Genomic DNA, 23,260 nt, shown 5'->3' on the forward strand with positions numbered 1-23,260 from the left:
CACTCTGTTTTGGCCTAGCATCAGCTGTTGGATAGATAGCCTGACATAAGTGAGGATCCAATGACCACTACAACCAATCATTATTCTCAGTGGTTAAATGCGAAAGAAGTCATTAGATATATATTATTAGCATATTAGCATAAATAATAAAATTACAATACGTAAAGTTAAAAGCTACAACAATTGCACTATGACAAGTGCGCAGAGGAAAGCAAACACTGGTGAAACAATATGATGCAGAATGTGCAGCATCCAGGACATGCATAACACATATCTATAGGCTCTGGAATTACCTTTCCAAAGATAACTTTCTAAAAATAGAATTAACTTGCTCAAGGTCATACATGTCCAGACTTTCTGACTGGTGTGAAGAAGATGATGAATGAATAGATGGAGGTCCACAGGAGAATTCATCTGAATGAGTGCACAGAAACACAATAGTTAGCAACCAATAATGAGTATGTATGTATATATAGTATATATTCAGATTTTTATCATTTATTTATAGAGCACCATTCATTTCAGGGTTCTGTACAATCATTAAGGGGTTCACAAACATGACATTACATTACAAGATAAGATAAGTGATTAGGAAGTGGTAGGAGCAGCCTGCCCATGAGGTCTCACAATCTATATGATTCAGATCAGAAAGAACAATAAAAGCAGTAGCAATACAAAGTTTAATTATGTTTATTATTTGTGTTTAGATTTTTTTGTTTGAGTGTCTAATCAAAGTTTGGGTACTGTACACTTAACTTTTCTCAGTCTGATTCCACTAATGTACTGCAAGGGGTAGTGTGAAGACAAACAGAACAGTGAGCCCTAAGGTAAACCCACAAAACTAACACCTGTTTATTGCCTCATTGAGCCCTAATGTCCCAGGACAACTAGAAGACACTCCCTCCTTAGGTCTTAGTGCAGACATTGAACAAAACAAACAAAGGCTACATTCACACAAACATATGGCATGGAGGCGCTGCTCACCCCTCCTTTCTACATAGAAATTAGAGTCGCATGGCCTTTCTTACGACCAAAGATATAGCCACAGCTCGGAACGGTGAGCACTCGTTCTGCTTGTTTCTACTCCTCCCCCCCTTTAGATCTGCGACTAGGAATGAGGTAGCAGCTTAGTGTAAATGATACCTTGGAGGCTGTGAAGGAGCAGATGGACTGTGACCTTAAAGGGCATCTACCATCAGGATGAAGGTCTGAATGCAAATGAGCCTGCAGGGCACCAGGTTCCATAGGTGTTAATGGAGCCTGGAGCACCTCAGGTTCATTGGCATACAGTCTTTCATCCTGGTGGTAGATGCCCTTAAACCCCTTAAGCATGCAGGGCTTTTTCGCTCATTTCTCGTTCTCCACCTTCAAAAATCCATAACTTTTTAATTTATAAGTGTACAGAGCTGTGTGAGGGCTTATTTTGTGTGTAACAAATTTTAATTTCCCATGATGTTATTTATTATTCCATGCCGTGTACTGGGAAGCAGGAAAAAAATTCCAAATGTGGAAAAGTTGGAAAAAAACGCACGTCACGTTCTTGTGGGATGAGTTTTTACGACTTTCACTCTGCGCTCCTCTACTCTATTCTTTGGTTCGGTACAATCAAGGTGATACTAAATTTATATAGGATTTATTGTGTTTCAATACATTTTCAAAAATGAATTAAATGTGTACGAAAAAGAAATAAAAATGTTGCCATCTTCTGACGCTAACAACTTTTTCATACTTTGGTGTAAGGAGCTGTGTGATGTGTCATTTTTTGTGAAATGAGCCGATGTTTTCATTGCTACCATTTTGAGAATTGTGCAACATTTTCATCACTTTTTATTAAATTTTTTATGTCATGTAAAAAGGTGTAAAAGTCGCGTTTCAGACATTTGGGCGCCATTTCCCGTTTTGAAGGTCACCACCGGCAATAACCGATTTTATATTTTGAACAGGCATTTTGGGACGCGGCGATACCTAATGTGTTTGTGATTTTTACTGTTTATTATGTTTTATATCAGTTCTAGGGAAAGGAGGGTGATTTGAATTTTTAATATTTTATAAATTTTTTACATTTTTTAAACTTTTTTAAATTTTATTTTTCACTGATTCTTAGAACCTCTAGGGTACATTAACCCTAGATGGCCAGATTGTACTGTATTGCAGTATATGACGTTTTTGCATATGATTCATTACAATGAGCCACTGGCTCATTGTAACGAATCTGCAGAAACCATGTAGCCTCGGGTCTGACAAAGACCCGAGGCTGTCATGGCAACCAAACACAACTGATTTTAAGTGCCACTGGCAACTTTGCCGGCGGCAGAGAAGAAGTTAACACCCGCGATCGGGGCAAGCATTGACCGAGGGTTATAGCGATGGGTCTTTGCTGCAATATGCAGCTTAGCCCATCTCTGTATGAAGAGGGCTCAGCCCTTGAGCCCTCTTCATACACCCTTCATAGCTCTGCGTTGGATATATCCATCGCAGAATGTGAAGGGGTTAATTAAAGAGAACCTGTCAGGCAAATTAACTCCCAAAACTAAATATGCCATTAAAAAGCATCCCTTCATTGTCCCTTATTGTCTAAGAATCATCATATTCAGCTGTCCAGCTTATTTATGAGTGGGAGGTACAGCCACACCTCCAGTGCTTGACTGACAGCCTGTATAAAGATGTGATACCCCTGGTGCTGACTGCCTCTATACTTCCTGGTTCTGGCTGCCACACCCCCTGCAGCCTGTGTGTATGAGATACAACTGCTACAGGATGCAGCCATGTGTATGGCAGAACATGTCAGACACATGTAGCTGATGTCTGTGCCTCTCAAATGTGCAAAGCAGAACAAAGCAGGTCAGGTATGTGCGTAGCTGATGTCTGTGCCTCTCATGTGTGTATAGCAGAACATGTCAGGTATGTGTGTAGCTGATTTCTGCGTCTCACACATGTGTATGGGAGGACACAGCATGTCAACAGGTAAACACAGACACTAGCCATGCTTTACTATACATTACACACAGACATGAGCAGGGGGAGGAGAGGGGAGGGGGAACAGGGGTGACATTACTTTCTCTATCCATTTGCCAAGTCTCATTTACATAATAAAGAAAAGATGATTTTAGGATGATTAATGTATGAATTCACAAGATAAATGCTGTGATGGGATCCTTGTGAGCTGCTCCAACAGGTAGTGGTGACAGGACTAGTGATAGAGACCTGATGACAGGTGTCCTTTAAAGACCGTATTTTTTCTACATGCAACTGGTAAGATCTGTCCTCAGACATTACATCTTATTTGGAACTTTTATGTCTTATAGAATACCGCTTATACTCTATGGCGATCTCGTATAAATACAGCTCAATAATACTTACAGATATTGAGAAACACTAAGCCTCCTTTCAATCTACAGCAGAATAGCGTGGATCTAACTTACCATCAAGTTCTATGCTATCATTGTCTTCATCAACAGGACTGTAAGGGTTTAAGAAGATATAGAGCAGTTTATATTTTTCTGTATATGACTGACATACATTTTATTTTTGTCTGATCACATGACTGATCTCCTCACCAGTACGCAGGTACATCTTCCTTGCTTCTTCTTACAATAGAGTCATTTCCAGGGGGTTCTGGCGTTGTAGAAATGATACTGAAACTACGGTTTTTCAAAGGGAACTGCACAAAAACGATACATACACTTAAGATTTCGACTATTCTATTTTAATTTGCTTAAGTATTTTGGTTTGCTTTTTGTGTGGAGTGCTGATATTTTTTTCATTCTGCAAATATTTGGGTTTCTATTTTTAGTAAGAAACAATACTTTCTTGAGTTTATCAAGACTTTTATTACTGGTGCACAGACAGGAATTGAGACTTTTTTGACCCTTACACTACCTTCCACGCCAAGTGGGAAGCTCCATGCTGGTGCACTATTCCTGACAGGGCCTGCCATAGAAATGCCAGCCTCACTATAAAATATTGTATAATTGGGGTAATTGGCAATTTTAGGTAATAAATTAGGGACTATTCTCTAAACAGAACATTTCTTTATATTTTATTGTAGGCTTGGATCAAAAAAGTACACATTAGGCTACATTCACAACACATTTTTAGCCCTCCATTGTAAGGATACATCCCCAAAGTATCCTTACAATGGAGGATTCATATGTCTGATTCACTTTCTCCCTCATGAAAGCAAGAAGAGCTAACATCTGCTGCCGACAATGATTTGTTGGTGCCATTTCTACACATCTCCTGAGTTACATAATTGTCTATATTTTATTCACCAAGGAAAGGCCAACATTGCATGCTCAGCATAGGCCGACAATGGATGCCATAGAGTTTCATTTGCCCCCACCCCCCATAGCCTCTAATGCATCTGCTCAGTGTATAGTGCACTCTCTAGTGGGAAGCAAAAAACAGTTTTCATGGCCATGACAGGTTTCTATTGTTCATAATGCAACTTTTCCACATCCTGAACACAGGACCACCAGCAATTTTTTCATGATGTAAAATTTTCTAAAATGCATGCATGCTTTAGCACCTCAGTATAAAGCTTACATTGTAATAATTCATTGTCCTTTTTTATACGCATGAGTAAATACAGAAGGAACATAACAAAAATATTAAAAAGAATATTCTATAACCACATCTATTGTTATACCTTTGGAATATTCGAACAATTCATGGGGGTGTTGCTGAATGAACCAGATCTATGGAAAGCCATATTTGTATGACCGTTATTGAAGTCTGTCCGGTTATCAGGATCATCTGCAGAATATGATGTAAAATACTCAATTAGGCATAAAACACTGTATTTTACAAAACAAAGCCACGCAGATAACAAAAATAGGGCAACATGAAGAAGAAGAAATCTATAGCATATAAATTAAGTCAAGGATTTTGTTAAATTTATTATTGATTATGGATTACTAATTTTAGTAAATAACATAGTATATATTACAGAATCATTGAAAGTCATGGCCTTAACTAATTATTACAGTAATATTTATGTTTAATGATGGTTGTGTTGAATGTTACCTATTACATTTTGATGTGAGAGTTGATAACTGAATTAGCATATTCTAATATTAAAGTAACCATTATAAATAATGTATAGCAGCCTGTTGACACTTTTGTCTGTATTTTGAGTTCGAGGTTGTTGACTTTGGATAATCAATTTTGTTGAAGATAAAATAATAGAAACAAACCTTTTTGAATTGTGGCAGGAAGTGTTCAAGGGGAACAGCAAACATGAGTGTGAAAAATAGACAAATCACCTTCCCTATCCCACTTGGTCCTTCGACCTAATGTTTGTATTGTTTGCCCTATTATGGGGTCTTGTATTTTACTAAAAATTTCAGCAGCATGAGATATGGTATATATATTTACTGTATGTAAATTTATATATCTACTCCGCAACCTTGTCTTGTTTACGTATGAGACGATTGTGACATTGCTTGAATTCACCATTTTTTTTTTAGATTGGCGGAAACTTGAAACATGATATGGTCTGGTACCATAGTGAACCATGACTGCATCAGTCCCTGTTCAGTTCAGAAGTTTTGTCTGATGGGAGTTGTACCATGGAACTACTATAGAAACTAGGCTCTACTTTTTTAGATTTTACATCCATCCTATTAAAGAAATGGAAAACAACTGGTGTAAATCAAAGCATTTTTATGTGTGTGCAATAGACTCAGAATAATCATGGCTTAACTTTTGAATTTCTTTTCACCAATGTTTTCTACTTTGCAAGTGCAACACTCCTGACAATGCATGGGCAAGGTGGTAGTTGTGAATAGCACCCTCCCCATGTCAGGAGCTGTTAGGGAGACTGATCACCTCTCTAGGAGGTCTCTAGGTATTGGAGAGCTTCATAATTGCAGCAGTAGCCACTGCCTGGTAAGGCAAGAGTTAAACTATGAGATGTTACTGTCCAATTATGTTCTTGTAAAACAAGATAGACGGTTATTGGAGAGGTGCTACCACCTGACCAGGGAGTATATAAACCCCTGCTGGGCAGAAGCACATGGTGCAGTCAGTCAGGTTTAGTCAGAGCATAAGAGTCTACAGTCAGAACCAGACCTCATGGTCTGTCTGCCACAGCCACTCTCCTGCTTCCAGGAACTGCAGGTGTCTCAGGTCATCACCTAGCACCCAGGGCAAGTCCTGAGACTTAAGCCCAGAACTGAGATCCACCACCTGGACTCAGCTTCATCTGTACCAGCCTAGCCTGAACCTACTACCGGGCTGTAGTAAACCTTCCTGTGGATCGGCTCTCCATGACTCTTCCAGCTTGTGAAACTGCTGTTAATTGCTTGGCCGTTGTCTGCTGTTGAATAAAGAACTGTAAGGTGATGTGCACAAGGTTGCCTCCGTGTGATCCCTTGATATGGCTGCTTACCAACATGGGCTTCCCCATCCATCACCCAGGGATTCATCCTACAGACACCTCAGGGGTTGACCCAGGGAGAAACCATTGCATCAGCCTCTCCCTCCATATTTCTTGCAGACACCACCTCCTGGAGACCTGCCAGGCTGTAGGTCAGCCCTCTGGTCCCCATACCAAGCACCGTCACCACAGCTTGCCCAATGCCGCACTAGCCAGCCACTCCGAGCCTTTAGATATCCAAAGCTGTTAAAGAGCTGTATTGACTCTACACTTGATACTTTGTTGGTTTATAACATAAAATATCAATAAAATACCTACAAGTTTGTGGCTGTATCACTTAGAAGTGAGGTACAGTTCAGAGAATATGAATATTTTTGAAACCCTTTGCAGCACTGAATAGTGCATAGGCCTTTCAAAAAGTACCTTAAAAGTAGGTTGTGCCAATATAAGCAGCCCTCTACTCTCTGAACCAGACCACCCAGCTAAAGCCAGCGGACTGGATAGCTTGAAGACATGCAAAGCACTGATTGGCTGTGGCATATATCCAAGGGACAGGAAAGAGCTTGAGAATGTAAATAAAAATTTTAACCATAAATTTGCTTACTACCGGGATGAATTGCAATTGTCAAGGAGTTCTCACTTCCATATACTATATCCAATTAGATAAAAATTCTGAATACATCTCTAACCTTGAAATTCATTCAGCTTACTGGAAATTGGAGACTTTGCCCTTAATATCTGTGAACCAAAGTGAAATAAATATTAGTAGTGTGAGATAGACATTAGTGTTGTACATATATGATGTTGCCCATCATATATAATAAAGTGACCAATGCAGCATAATGTACTTAAAGAGGTTGTTGGGGGTTGAAAAACCTGGCTGCTTTTCTCCAAAAACAGCTCCTCTCATGACAATGGGTAATGTGTGTGATTGCAATTAAACTCTATTCATTTCTATACAGCTGAGCTCTATGTATCTCCAGATGAAGAAATTGAAGACTTTTTGGTGCCAATATGTTAAAAAATATATTTTATTTGTGAAAACATGTACATAAAAATAATTGTCTACAGGTTATCCAACAACCCTCAAGAACACTGATGATGAGCAATATTTTGCACATTGTGAAATAGATGTCTCTAATTGAACTTAATCCATGTTTAAAGGAAATTAACAAGTATGTAAATGTAAAAAAAATACTTAAAATACTCACCTACGCTCCTCTTCATCTTTATCCTGCTGGCTGTCTTCTCTAGTCTTGACATGCTGGAATAACTTACAAAAGACACTTATAAAAAGCAGGCCGGTGCGCGGGATGAGATGTGTGCTGTATGATACAGTATATGCCACCCTCTAATGTCATCAAGGGAGCATGCATAATTAGCAGCCTGCAGCGCCGGACATCTCATCCCTGCGTTCCAGCTAGCTTTTTATAAATCTCTTTTTTAGCTGATCCCGGGGTGTCAAAATTAGAGAAGATAAGCACTGGGATCAAGATGTGGAGGAGTGTAGGTGAGTATTTTCAGTGCTTTTTTACTTTTACATACTTGGTGATTTTCTTTAAAGGGAACTTGTAATCAGAAACTGACCTAATAAACGACTACCAATATGTTGTCAAGCAGTTGAACAGCTTCCACATCATGTTTCTTTCATTGTCCATCTTTCTGGCATCATCTAAAAAACCACTTTGAAGTGGGATGCAAGTTAGATGTATAAAGTCTGGGAGGCGGAGAGTTAAACATGGAAGTCAAGCTCTCACTGCCTCTGAACACCTCCTCCCATGGTATTTACATTATGTGCTGGACATCAGGAGATCTAATCAATGATGTCCCTCGATGCAAGACAATTAATTATAGTGAAGGGGGTGTTTCAAGGCAGGGAAAGCCTGACTTCAGTGTTAAAATCTACGCCTCCTTGACTTCAAAAAAACAATTTACATCTCTCTTCAAAGTTGATTTTCTGAATAATGCCACCACAGTAGACATGAAAGAAACATTATCTAGAAGCTGTTTAGTTGCTTGTTAACATACTGCTAGTGGTGTATTAGGCCATTTGCTCATGACGGGTTCCCTTAAGCATTTGTCTATTGTCAAGGTCAATCAGTGGTTATCATAAGCTGCTTACTTTGTGTCCTGGTAGGCTACGTTCACATCTCATTTTGTGAACACATTCATCTTTTATGTCAGAAAAGTCCCATTATACAGGTTGAACATGTCTAAAGTCATATACTATCAGACGAAGGCCTTTGAGATACTTTGCAGCCATTCGTTCTAAGTTTATGTCAAGCAGACTAGGAAGATGACATATGATCTTGTCTGATAAAGTTCTATATTAGATAGAATCCATATAGTGCTCACTTTCATTGAGTTACACACTGTCATTATATGCTCAAAGCCTGTTTCAAGTATTAATAATATCAAGCAACCTACCAGTTACCTACTTGATATTTGTTGGATGTAGTACAGGCCTGAATACTGCCCACTGTGTCACCTGTCCTAAGGATAATTCATCAATATCAGATTTGTGGCTCTCTGAAGGCTAATACAGTTTCAGGACGGAAAGCTCCAAAGTGCGACACCATACACTTTCTGTGGCTGTGTCTGATCACTGCAGCTATTTCCCGTTCTTTTTCTTTAACCCCTTATGGATGCAGGGTTTTTTTTTTTCATTTCTTGCTCTCCACCTACAGATATCCATAACTTTTTCATTTTTCCGTGTACAGAGCTACGTGAGGGCTTATTTTGTGCATAAAAAATTTTACTTTTCTGTGATGTTATTTATTATTCCATGGAGAGTACTGGGAAGCAGGAAAAAAATTCCAAATGTGGGGAAGCTGGAAAAAAACGTATTGGGGTCACTTTCTTGTGGGCTCAGTTTTTACAACTTTCACTGTGCACTCCCAATAACACCACAGCTTTATTCTTTGGTTCGGTACGAACACGGTGATACCAAATTTATATAGGTTTTATTGTGTTTTAATACATTTTCAAAAATTGAACAAATGTGTAAGAAAAAAAAGACAACTTCTGAAGCTAATAACTTTTTCATACTATGTTGTTAGGTGTCATTTTTTGCAAAATGAGTTGACGTTTTCATTGCTACAATTTTGAGGACTGTGCAGCCTTTTGGTCAATTTTTATTACATTTTTTATGTGGTGTAAAATGGTGTAAAATTAGCATTTTGGACATTTGGCCGTTATTTTCTGTTATGGGGTTCACCACCAGCAATAACAGTTTTTATATTTTGATAGATAAGGGATTTTGAGATGTGATGATACCGAACATGTTTGTGATTTTTTTTCTGTTTATTACATTTTATATCAGTTCTACTACTGTATTGCAGTTTATAGCGTTTTAAATATGGAGTTTTACACAGTATTCATTACAATGAGCCACAGTCTCATAGCGGGTATTAGCAGTGGGTGTTTGCTGCAATATGCAGCAATCTCCACCTCTGTATGAAGAGGGCTTAGCCCGTGAGCCCTCTTCATACAGCACCCACACCTCTGTGCCATACATGTACTGCGCAGAGCAAGAACGGGTTAAGAAGTTTTTATTATTTTATTTTAAATTTCAATTATACAACAATATATCATAGATTTCAAATACAAACTCTTGTTTCCAAAATTAGAATTCAACCAAATTAATCTTACATCTCTCTTTTACTTACATTTAAAACTTTCTTAAACACTTTCCAGTATTCAGGTCCTTGATAATACAATGATTATTTACTATTTTCTAATCTATCCCTAAAAAATTAGCCCATCCCCCCCCCCAAACAGAAAACAAAATAAAATTTGGAAAGTGAGATCCGTGCATCTTCAGTCGCTCAGTCACACACCCTCCCCCCTCCCCTGCTACGCAACCATCTAAATCTATCTCCAATTCACTTCAATACGACTAAACACTTTAATGCAACTGAACTTCAGTTACTTTGCATGGCCAATACAAAGGGTATGACACCACACTGATCTTCATCCTAATACATTACCTGACAAAATAGCCTGTTCTTGTATGACTATATAAGGTTTAGAAACACACCTCTGGTATACCCTTTATGTTCATCCTTCTCTTTTTCTTTGGCTCATCACTGAAGAAATATTTATCATCTGGAGATCCCATCGAATCTGAAGAGTCTTCTGCATCTTGACCATTTGTCTTTGAGTTTGGGGGCATGACTATATGCAGATTTCTGGGCAAACTCTGTAAAATAAAAAATAAGTGCTATACAACAAAAAAAAAAATCATTGAATTCCTTTCTTGAATGGCAATTCAATCTTAGTCTCTTCAGGTGGAATAGATCGATGACACAGGCTGCCAGTCATGCCATTCATTTTAATGCCGAAAATAGCAGTGGGTCAGAAGATAGACAAGTAATGAAGGAGGGATAGAGTATTCTCACAGCACATACTTGCATGTTACAGACACCTGCTCCTTACTGGAGATTTTACCCCATTCCACCACCATAGTAGACATCATTGGATGTAACTGCACTGTGATGTAAAGAAGTCCTCCAGCAGCATCTCAGGCAAAAATGCTATTCATATATTGGAGCCACATCCAGGGGCATAACTAGGAGAGGCATGGCCCCATAAAAGGCTTCTGAATGGTGAAACCCTTCCCACTTTCAAAATATATATATTTGTCTACTCTCACACGCGAGTTACAATCACACATTTATATACTTGTGTGCATACATATAGAGCATATACACACACATAAAGTGCCATAAACAAACGTACAGCATATATACACACATACAGCATAATACAGTATATACACACACCATACACTGTATACGCATACAGCATATACACATCACAGATACAAATACATATACAGCATATATACATCATATATATGCTATATGCATATTATAGTGTATAATAGGCAGCATTATCCATCCTCCACTCTTTAGTGTGTCAGCTTGAAGAGTGCGGACACTGTGGGTCCAATAACAACTACCACTGTAGTTAAGCCCCTGGCCACATCTATACACTACATATTGGGGCACATTTACTAAGGGCCCTGCACCAGTTTTCTGGTGGACTTTGCACAGTCTTTAAGGTGCAAACTGCTTGTACGGGTATTAAAGAAGTGCATGCGCCACATTTGGGTTGCATGCAACCATTCTGTGGCTCAGCTGCACTATTTTTCATGCAACACAAATTTCTTCACTGAAAAATGTTCCAATGCTAAATCAGACTGTGCACCAGATTTGGCAAGCAAATTTCGACTGAATTGTGTCGCACCCCATGTTAAAGGTGCACTCAACAAAAATTGGTGCACTCTGTTGGAGCAGTGTAGGGGGCACCAGATTCATGAAGAACGTGTGCCAGAAATCCTAAATCTGGCGCCCCCTGCACACTTCACAGGGAAACTGCACGTAGTGCAATTTACACTGTTCTTAGTAAATGTGCCTCATTGTCCTTTACAGGGAACTTTTCAACTAAGTGTAATTTATGTACCCATTCCACACACACGCACACACAGAATTCCATGTATGAGGGTTGTCAGTAAACTGTTAATACTGAGTTTCTTCTATGTTTTGCTTCTTCCTCCTAAAAGAAATCATTTACCTGATCCAAAGCAACACCATCCTTTAGTAGTCTTCTCAGTTTACATTCCAGATTCACAATTTTTGCCTCTTTTCTGACCATTTCAATCCTAAGTTCATCATTCTTCTCTTCTAGCTCTCGGATCTGCTTTCTGTACTTGTCTTTGTCTATAAGGCACTGAGAGCACTGTGTCTGGGCTTCATCCCGTGCACGATATGCCTATTATGAAGATAAAAAAAAGAACATATTATAATTATAATTTATATATACAATGTGATTAAGGATGTATTTTTATAAACATTCAGAAATAATTTATATTTACTGTATGACATGCAGTAAAATACATATAGAATTATTTAGACTGGGCATCTACTGAATGATGCAGGATGTATAACTCTCAGACAATAAGGCTTAAGGAAACTTCGTTAGCAAGTAGAGAAAACTTTGGCAATGGTAGACGCCCTACCATAGTGGAAACTTGTATTTTATATACCTAGGATTGTGGAGAAAACCTAACTTTTTAAAGGTTGAAATATACACAGATTGATACTTTAGTTACCTGATCCCGTTCTTTCTCTACTTCCTCTAACTGCACCATGACGGTGTTCATGCGGTGTTTGTACATCTCACAATCCTTTGCCAGAGTAGAACATTTTAACTCCAAGTCCTCTTTTTCCTCCAAATACTATAGAATAAACATTGGATTGCATTATATACATTCTGGATTATAGGCACATGAAAGTGTATTTCCTATATGTAAAACTTTACACATCTGAATGATCATTTCTATTTTTTCTGATATTTGTTTAATGCAATACATGGGAACACACTCAATAGTGTTTCAATAATAGGCAAGTACTGTAACAATTTCATGGAAGGCTCTCATCAAATATCTTACTTTCTGACAACAAGAACAGTATAGTACAGTGATGGCAAACCTTTTAGACACCAAGTGCCCAAACTACAACCAAAACCTACATATTTTTTGCACAGTGCCAATGCAACAATTTAACTCTGTGCTGGGGTGAAGGGGCGGGTTCCCATAGAGAGGGCGCTGAGTGCCACCTCTGGCACCCATACCATAGGTTCCCCACCACTGGTATAGTATGTTAAGGTATTCTTGCTATAAAATAATCTGAAATCTCAGTCCATAAAGATTTGTTGGGATCTGCCATTACACTGATGTGAACAAAGACTGCGTATTCTGAAAGTGTTTTAGTCTTTGTTCATATACAGTATTTACATATATTTTAAAAGATTTTAAGGGGACTTCCCTGTTGTTAATATTGATGACCAATACGTAGAATATGTAATCACTATGAAATTGATGAGGGTTTAATATTCAGCACATTCTCTATAGTGGCCCGGCAGATACTGTTGACTAGAATACAAATAATAATTCCTTTATTTAATAATAATACCTTTATTTATATAGTGCTCACAGGTTACGCAGCGCTGCACAGAACTTGCCTAAACAGTCCCCGTCACCAATCTAATCAACCTGCCAGTATGTTTTGGAGTTTAGGAAGAAACCCATGCTGTAGTGCTAACCACTGAGCCACCATGCTGCCCTACCGAGTCACTGTGCTGACCTGAGCTGAAGTCACCTGGCTTGGTTAGACAATTAGACCTTGGTTAAAATTAGTGGTTAAAGGACAAACTTTTACATGCTCATCCTTAATTCTAGAAGATAACAATGTCTTTATTATATTCAGGGGTGTCCTAATTAGTGTAAAAAAAAGTCTTTTTAAAAATATGCATTTGAGCCACAGGTCCTCTGGCTATGTCACCAGAGCGATTATGTATGCAACCGGATCCCCCCCCCCCCCCCGCTGTGTACTTTGCTGTCTAGTCCCAATCATCACTTTCGCAGACAGTGCAACGTCACGATCAATGTAGCCAAAGCACCTGCGGCCCATGTGCATAATTTATAAAGACACTTTTACACTAATTCAGAGGTTCCTAAAGATAATAAAAATGTTACCATCCCCTAGACTAAAGGACAAGCATGCAAGTTTGGACATCCATCTACCATTAGTAAACCTGTTGGTAGATGTCCTTTAAACAAAATCTACCATTTGATTTGATGCATTATGAAGCAAACATACCTTGAGAATGGTGTTGCTACACTGATGCAGGATCATATATTGTGTAAACCCTGAGCTGACTGGTTTTGCTAAAAAAAACAATTATACAATTCAGGGTAATGAGTCTGTATCACTCAGTGCTTCTCTTCTTACACTGTTCAGGAGAATGATGTAATCACTGACAAGCAGAAGTAATCAATCGCTGCACCATCCCCCAGCTGCTGTGTATGAGTCATCCAGCTCAGTTTGGTTAGTCCTATCTGGAACAGTGCAGACAGCTTGTGTAATGTGTTTGTGTATTGCAAGAAGCATGCAATCCAGCTTTCCCAGGGCCCTGAATGTCATAATTGTTTTTTCAACAAAAACCACTCAACTCGAGGATTAAACAAGATCCTGCATCAGTATAGCTACAGCAGTCTCAAGATGTGTTTGGTTCATAATGCATCAAATCAAATCAATGGTATATTTCCTATAAGAAAGACTCAAAGAAAATAAATGAAAAAAGTTCACTACAGTTCTAATGGAAAAAAAGGTTCAAAATTATTAGGGAAAAAATATAAACTTTTTACCTTGTCCCTTAAATCTTCAGCTTGCCGTATTTCTTCCTGGAGATTAAATATTCTGTTTACTAGTTCATGGCGATCTTCTAGTGCCTCTTTACGATCATGTTCAAGAATATCAACTATGGCTTTGTCAGAATCAGGTAGACTACAGCCTCCATCCTATACAGCAGTGAAAAGAAGAAAAGAGAACAATTCTTGTATAACAGAGGTGCAGAAGATTATAACTTTTGGGCAGGAGTACAGGGTTCAGTTTTAGTTATACTTGAATTAGTAATAGTTTTTAGTAGTACCTGAATTAATGACTGAAACTCTTGTATTTTTGTCTTCAGCATTTCATTTTCACGCTCTAGTTCCATCATTTGTTCCCTTTTAGGACGATTCTCAATATCATTTTTCAATTTAAGAGATTGATTTCTTTCCAGTTTGCACTCTTCTTCTACTTTATTCAGATGGTGCTTTAGGCGGTCTATCTGCATTGAATTGAAAATATGGTGTAAGAATATAGCAGTGTGCAATAAAGAATTAACCATTTAATAACATAGAGAGTGATTTCTCCATTCTCATCAAATTATATAATTTATTTAGGTACATATATACTAATGTAAAGATACAACAAATAACATAGTATAGTAGAACTGGAGATCCAAATTATTTTTTTCCTGCAATGTTGAACCAAGAAGGTAAAACACTCAATGGGCACAAGGATTAGGTCAACATTAGGTGGACTCACTGCATCTATTTAGATGACAACATTTCCAGCAATAAAATGGAATTTTCATTTGTAGTGTTGTGGACACGGTTACCAAAAAGGCATTTAAAGGAATGTCATCAAAACTGTCGTGTCTGATTCTGTAAACTATAAAGCAGAATGAGAAGTATCACTTCTGCTATACACAGATTGTTCACAAAGACATCATGGATTGCCAATTCTGCTAAAAAAAAAAACACTGCAGGGAAACATAGGGTTGTCTCGATGTATAAATGCAGGATGTGACTCTTTGAGCTGCCCACTAGTACCAAGCAACAGTTACTGTTCAGGATATTCTACAAGTTGAGTAACAGGCTTATGTGAAATCGGGATGAATTATTCCTCTTTTTCAGATGTGAGATGTTTTATCTGGTTGATGAAGACATCAAACAGGTTCTCCATGAGTGGAGTGTGGTATTTGGGCCACTCAAACAGAACTAATTATACTTACCTCAAGTTGTAAGTCACGGCTTCTCATAACCGCCATGTTCTTTTCTTCACTAAGTTGAGCAAATCTCATAGCCAAATTATAATTCTCGTCCTTTACTTTGATTAACTCATCATTGCAATTGTTTCGTTCCTCCTTCATTTTGTTGTAGCGTTCCTGAAATGTCATCAGTTCTAAGTTCACCAGCTTCAACTGTTTTCTCTCATCCTCCAGAAGTCTTGAGTTAGCCACAAGCTCGCACTTCTGCACCTCCTTTGTCTTTAGCTGTTGCTGCAATTTTATGACTTCGTTCATCAGAAACTGTGTTAAAGCTTCATGCCCTTCTTCAACTAAAAGAAATGGATGGATGTTACATACAACATAGAGATTTCTCATAGACTAACATTGACTTCGTGTTTAAATCATTGTAAAAATCTAACATCATTGTACTTGTAGTACCTTGTGCCTTGTAGCCTTGATTTTCTAATAAAGTTATTCAGGGAGGAGTTAATCTTTATACAACCTCAGAGGATCAACATTACCTTGAAGAAGTAGATCTTATACCCTATATCCATAAGATTCCATAAGTTCCATCATGAAAAGTAAATGCAGGACTTGTTATTTACTCTATATGCTTTCCTGCCATTGGGCAGCTGTCAACTAAAATGAGCCAATGAAAGCTAAGTATAGTACCTAGGTGAGGAAGCTACCTACCCCCTAGTTATATAAAAAGTACTGCTTTTCAATGAAAAATTAAAGAACTACTCCTGCTACTAATTACTTGGAGACTGAGAGTATATATATATGTGATCAACTCATTCAGTGGCACACAGGCTTTAGTGTGCAATCCAAAACAAGCGCACACTATACTTCATACTTCATGTTCCATGGAGGTTTACCACTAATGGAAGTGTGTGAGATATGCTCTTCCTTGTCACTGTCCAATTTCTAATATTGTTAGTCTGGCCATGTACATGCAATAATTGTTGGTCTAAAGCTATATCATGCAGGGCTGTGGAGTTGCAATTAGCTAAAACTTGAATTGAATTATCAAAACATTTACCACCTCCCAACTGAACCACAAGTAAAAGCATCATCTAGGACACTTTATAAGTACTTTAGACATACATTGCATGTTTCTCAGTGACAGACAGTAAATCAATAAAAAAAAACTTATGATGTGCACAATACAATGCTATTTCTACTTGTGGGTGGGTTAGGAGGTAGTAGGCTTCCTTTAATATTGTATAGATTTACCTACATAGGATTTTAGGAGTATAGGAGAGTAAAAGGTTTGGCTCACAGAAACATGCATACTCTGTATGCATATTGCAGTTTTGCTTGTCTACTAATCAACACCACAACTATCCAACATGCCAACACCACTTATCATGGCATTCACCTTTGGATTTACAGATTCTTATAACAAGTATCTCTCACCAACTATTGTTGAAAACCTCCTGGTTGGTTCTTTTCCAGTTACTAACTTGTACAGTTCTGGGTAGTAAAATTCAAGACTTTCCAAGAATACAATATAACCTCTTTGTCCTTTTGTATGAAGAATGTCCAGGAGCCGCCCTACAATTGAAAACATGAGATTTACATATTATGTTATCTCTATGAAAGTCATGGAATCATTTTTATTTAGCACTTAGTTTTATAAACTGTTTCTGATTAAGATGGTGTATAACTTACCATGACCCTGGCAATGTCAAGCCTATTACACCACTTAAGCCAATTGTTCCCATGCCAAGATTATCCATGTCATTCATCACCAGCCTTTCTCCCTACTTCCCCATACCCCAATCATCACACAACACAGTAAGGCCCCATGCACAGGACCGTCAGGGGGACGTATGTAAGGCCACAAGCTTGCTGGCGTACATACGTCCCCCATAGACGGCAAAGACTGCACAGAGCAATACGGTGCAGAACACCTGCGGCGCCGTACAGCTCCGTACAACAGGAAAAGACAGGACATGTCAGCATACGTTCGCGTAAATGTAGCCTTACTGTGTTGGATAATTTTGGCCACAGTAGCCATTTTATTACAAATATACTGAACATAGAACATTAATAACATAACTTCAATTATTACAATTGCAAGAAACAGGTTATAGGTCCTCGGAGCTACAAATTTCAGTCTCCATTCTGCTACATTCTGCTACTGCGGTATTTATTGGGTCTGCACCAGTTTTCTGGCTGCCACATCACCTTTTCTGTTACCTCTCATATTTATTATGCTTCTTTTACGACAGTCATGCCCCTTTTTTTTGTTCACACAATTAGGGCATAGCTTTTGAATGCACTTCTCGTTTACCGACACTTTGTTGGCACAAAATTAGAGCAACAAAAAACAAGTCTACCAACTTATAAACCCTTTCATGAATGTGGTTTGACATTTCTGACTCTCATTTCTCATCTTATGATTCGGCAAATATAAGGCTGTGCACCACAATATATAATCACAGTGCAAAACACTGCCAAAATCGGGTGCCAATCCTCCTGCAGGCCCCGGGAAGGGCCCTCATATCCCAGTTGTACAGAAAGTTACTATCCACTCACACCCGCACTGGCGAGGGTATGGTGGGTAAGGGACCTTGGTCACCAGACATACCAGGACTGGGATCTTGCCCTCTCTTTGCCTAACCTGGTATCCCCTAACCTGGGAGAAAGAATGTCCCAAGTATATATACTCCATCATGCATACCTAACTACTAGTAGAGTTAGTATGTTTCAACCTGGGTTCCTGGACCTCTGTCCTTAATCTGCTGAGACCTTGGGAGTCTTTTTCCATCTATTATGGTTCTACCATGCGGTTAGATGTTTCTGGGAAAAGGTTTGTAAATTTCTGTTATTCAAAATGGGAGTGGCTGTCCCTAATGACCCTAAACTCCTTCTGGTAGCCTCCTTCTGGTAGACCCCAATTTGTTCAAATATACTGCAGAACGAGCTTTTATTACCAAAACTTTGTACTATGCTAGGAAGACAGTCTCTCTCTCCGTGACTGGATCAAGACATTGAATAACACCGTCTCGCTCAAAAAGTGGTTATTTATTCATAGAAAGAAGGAGCAGAGGTGCACTTTGCACATGTATGACTATAAACATACTGGATGTTTCTACGTGTTCTTTTTTTTTCTTTACTGTGGAACTGATTTGTCTAGGGTAGGAGACCAAGTATGCATACTGTATAATTGTACATTGTTTCTCATTTTCTTTCTCCTTTATGTGGGGTCCTGCAAGACCACTATTTATGTGCTGTACTCACAGAGTGCATTGTATCTCCAAATGCCCTTTATGAATGTTTTATTAAGAAAAAAATGGGTGCCAAAAATAAATGCTCCCCATTGTGTTACGTATCACTTTTACACTGTTTAAATCTTGAATAATGAAATTCACACTATAACCTTTAAGCGTCTTGTCTGGAGTAATACATCTAGCTCTAAGTTTTGTGGAACTAAAATTACATAGAATTGACAATAATATTTTGTGAGCAAATGCTTACCTGAGCGGGTGGTCCTTGATAACAGCAGCACTGAGTTGAGAACTTCTTCCTCATCCTGTTCATCAATGACTTTACATTGTCGTAAATAAGGTGTTAGCTTTGCAGGATTAATGTAGCGGCTCAGCATATTCCTATTGCTTTCAATGTTCTCCCATAGTTCATTTTCCTCTTTTTTTAAGAGGTCATTTTCATTATCCATTTTGTGTTATTCTAGAAAAGACAATTTAGTAATTAAAGCTTCTTATTCCTGCAGATACCCAGTATTTTAAATATTGCAAAATGCATTTCTTATTGTTATTACATGCACCTGGACAGGTCATGGGATCATCACTATGTTTGGCTGTAATTGGATGGTTGCATTGCATCCAGTATGGCCAGCGTTGTGGCAAAACATCATCTCAGTGGGTAATTTGCAGTGATGGCAGATACAAGCCATCCAGCATAAATAAAATCTTCATATTTTAATTTGTTGCAAATTTTAAAATCCATAAAAATGATTGTATGGCCATACAGACATGGTGATTTCCCAGGTGTAAAAATGACTATTATTATGGAAAGTCTGAAACGCGTCACAAGTAATCCCCATGTCTGTATGCCCATACAATCATTTTTATGGATTTTAAAATTTGCAACAAATTAAAATATGAAGATTTTAAGGACACAGAAAGGGCATCATAGGTCAACACTATGCTGTCCTAGATTAAGTGACTACCAGTATCGATGTCTAAATCCCATCCAATATACACATACAAACATATGTAGAAATTTTTTTAAATTTGTGCCAGTATCTATTTGCATATTAGTAGGTAAATGACGACTAGATTACCACCACTGTCTGCTTCAATAACATCCCAGAGTATCCAAAGTAATCACCGAGGCCAGTTATTGGATGCAACATTAACATTAACACAACATCTTGCGCTTGTGGTGTCAGCACCTTGTTCTGGACATGCACATATACAGTGGAGACAGTTTGCCCATCTCCACTGCTATTTGCGCATGTGCAGTGAAAGGGAGGGTTTTTTAGAAAGTGAAGGATGACAAGCGTTTTCCAGGGGTGGGGCAACAGCTCATTTTTTCACCTGCCCCAGTAATCAGAAAACAAGTTTGCAGGGAGCCAGGTAAACTTTGATATAATTTATCTTTTACCAAAGTAATAGAAATGTTAATAACTTTTGGGGTATATGATGTTTACTGTCTAAAGGGACATGGGAAATTCAAAAAAGGCCTTTGGTGACAGATTCCCTTTGAATGAGATAAACATTGTACAAAATCCCCCACCGGGGCCTAGCCTTTTCTTGGGGCCTGGAGACAGCTGGGGCCCGCAGTACCGGAGTGGCTGGCGGTTGCGGCCTAGGCACGCTAGTGTCACGGTGCTTGGTATGGGGAACCGGAGGGCTGTCCTACAGCCTGGCAGGTCTTCAGCGGGGTGGTGTTGGCAAGAAATGATGAGAGAGAGGCTGCTATAGCGGTTCTCCCTGGGGCAACCCTTTGGGGTCTGGAGTATGAGTCCCTGTGTAGTGGATAGGGTGCCCGTGATGGTGACAGCCGTAGTAGCAGGGACCAGACGGAGGCAGACGTTGAACAAAAATAACTTACAGTTCTTTATTGGAACCGACAGGAACAGTAGCAACGTGCCTTGACAAATGACACATATTACATCACATTTAATACTTAACTCCTGCCTTCCCAGGCAGACTCTACCGCTGCAGTGTTCCCCTGTGTTATGTAGTGACCTGCTGTGGAGTTGATCAGACCCTACACAGGCTGCAAGCTACATTGTGGGACGTATTCGCAACAACCCCTCTGCCTTGCATCGGCAGGGGTGTTGCAATTGCATAAAATTTCTTTCAAGAAATAAAAATGCAGCAATTAGGGAAAAGTTAATACAGGCAGTGCCCGGGTTACATACAAGATAGGGTCTGTAGGTTTGTTCTTAAGTTGAATTTGTATGCAAGTCGGAACTGTATATTTTATCATTGTAATCCCAGCCAGAACATTTTTGGTCTCTGTGAGAATTGGATTTTAAAAATGTTGGGTTGCCATAAGAATCAATATTAACACTAAAGCTTCATTACAGACACCTGTGATAACTATTATAGCTGTTTATTGTAGCATAGGACTAAAGTACAATAAATTACCAATATCCAGAGGTCCGTTTGTAACTAGGGGTCGTATGTAAGTCGAGTGTTCTTAAGTAGGGGACCGCCTGTATATATGCTATAAATGTATAGTTAAAAAGTGGGTGGATGAATAACCCCCATCAATAAATATGTGGAAAAGGATGATTAATTATGTACTTCAAAATTAAGGGACGATATGGCTTAACTAAACACCAAAAGGTCTAATGATTTTCATGGATATGTGGAAAAGTTGGTTTAATCCTTATTTTAGAGTTGAGGAAAAATTTGTCATTGAAATATAGTAGGAAATAGTTTTGTGAGCTGGGGCTAGTTTGGAGGAGGTTTGGGGGGTGGGCTAGGTTGAAAAAATATGAATAAATATCCACAGAAATTAAAAATATTTGCAACCTTGTCTGGAGCAGGAACTTTAGTTTGTAAATTATACGTCAGATACAGGGGCAGATTTACTTACCAGGTCCTGTCGCAATCCCGTGGTGCATTGTCCGACGAGGATTCGGGTCTGCCGCTATTCACTAAGCTTGTGCGCCCGAGTTCCTGCATCCGTCGCTTCTGTGCCGAGGTCCGCCGGAGTTCACCTGCTTCTTCCCGGAGCTTGTAAGTGCGTGTCTTGCGACACAATTCTAAATGTTAAATCCTTCGCGTTGTCCGAATCCGTCAGGTTGTCCGACGGCCCTCCCCCCGATTTCTGTCCCGTGCAAGTTGATGTGCCAAAATCCGATTGCATGCGCCAAAATCCCGGGACAATTCGGCGCAAAACGGAAATCGTCGTGAAACCCAACAAAAATGCGTCTGACGGACCACATTCTCTATAAAAAGAGTGGATATTTAACAAGTGAAATTATTTGTAAATGTATTTAGGTTCTCATTTTCTTTTGAAAGGTTTTAATGTTATTTGTATGTAGGTGGTTATATATGTTTTTTTTAATTACTTTTGGGGGGTTTTAGACTTTTTTGTACATATACATTGTACAGATGAATAAAAAACATTTTAAAAAAGTTTTTCAGCACAAAAGCTGTTGGTTGTTGGGATCTGTATTGTAAAAAAAGCTGTACATTGTATAATAGATGTGCTTTGTATTTTAGCTCAGCTCAGCACAACCAGACACTGAAAAACAGATTAAAGATCAAAAACTAAAAAAATGGAAAACAGAAAGATGGGTTTTTTGTCCAGCCCTATCTAATCTCAAATGTTATCTTTTTGAGCCTTTTGTTTCTCTTATCTACTTCCTCATATATATATATTATGCATCACCAACACTTTCTTCACACATACTAGCTGGATGATTGTTTTTTGCAGCTTGTTTAAATGTGGTCAGTAGTTACGTAAGGTGATACATACACACAGTTACTGCCTTGAAAATGGCAATTACTTAAAATTCCTAGCTGTCCCTTACTACAGCAGAATTCTTTTCCTACCTACCTGTCCGGAACTTTCCCTATCATAATTTGGGAGGAAAAATCTGATATTTCCAAGACTGATGTATGTTATTCAATATCTTCCTCTCTTATTAAAACATGTTGATATAAGGACATGAAATTTTCTTTCCCAAACATGAGGTAGTACAACATCACCTACATAACCAGTGGTCAAGGGACAAGAGGTATTAGTGGACCGAGAGGCGAAGGAGAGTTTACTAGATTCCATATTGTTAAGCCTAGTTATGCATGAAAAAACAGCAAATTTGAGTAAGGAAGGGAAAAGTTCTATATTATTGAGGGATACAAGAGTAGTATGGAAAATACTTCAAAGAAGATTTGGCCTGCCCAAAAAATGGATAAGAAAATGGGAGGAAAAAGGAATTCTCAAAGTAGTAAATATAGTAGATAAAGAAAAGAGGAGATTAAACAT

The 23,260-nt window shown here is 38.6% G+C and overlaps 1 protein-coding gene across 2 annotated transcripts in view; it reads right to left on the reverse strand.

Annotated features, from left to right (window-relative positions):
* Positions 1-23,260, reverse strand: part of CARD11 (caspase recruitment domain family member 11) — a 53,644-nt gene that overhangs the window by 18,619 nt on the left and 11,765 nt on the right. For both annotated transcript variants that reach the window (XM_072120819.1, XM_072120820.1), the window contains exons 2-14: positions 19,268-19,477; positions 17,201-17,338; positions 15,785-16,110; positions 14,876-15,055; positions 14,592-14,744; positions 12,495-12,620; positions 11,957-12,154; positions 10,419-10,580; positions 7,069-7,117; positions 4,649-4,755; positions 3,558-3,661; positions 3,423-3,460; positions 294-414 (exon numbers count right to left, since the gene is read on the reverse strand). In XM_072120819.1, the coding sequence (XP_071976920.1) occupies positions 294-414; positions 3,423-3,460; positions 3,558-3,661; positions 4,649-4,755; positions 7,069-7,117; positions 10,419-10,580; positions 11,957-12,154; positions 12,495-12,620; positions 14,592-14,744; positions 14,876-15,055; positions 15,785-16,110; positions 17,201-17,338; positions 19,268-19,466 (1,901 nt within the window). In that variant the 5' untranslated portion in view covers positions 19,467-19,477. The remainder of the gene's footprint in view (positions 1-293; positions 415-3,422; positions 3,461-3,557; positions 3,662-4,648; positions 4,756-7,068; positions 7,118-10,418; positions 10,581-11,956; positions 12,155-12,494; positions 12,621-14,591; positions 14,745-14,875; positions 15,056-15,784; positions 16,111-17,200; positions 17,339-19,267; positions 19,478-23,260) is intronic.

This window comes from Engystomops pustulosus, chromosome 8, assembly GCF_040894005.1.
Source record: "Engystomops pustulosus chromosome 8, aEngPut4.maternal, whole genome shotgun sequence".
NCBI lineage: Eukaryota > Metazoa > Chordata > Amphibia > Anura > Leptodactylidae > Engystomops > Engystomops pustulosus.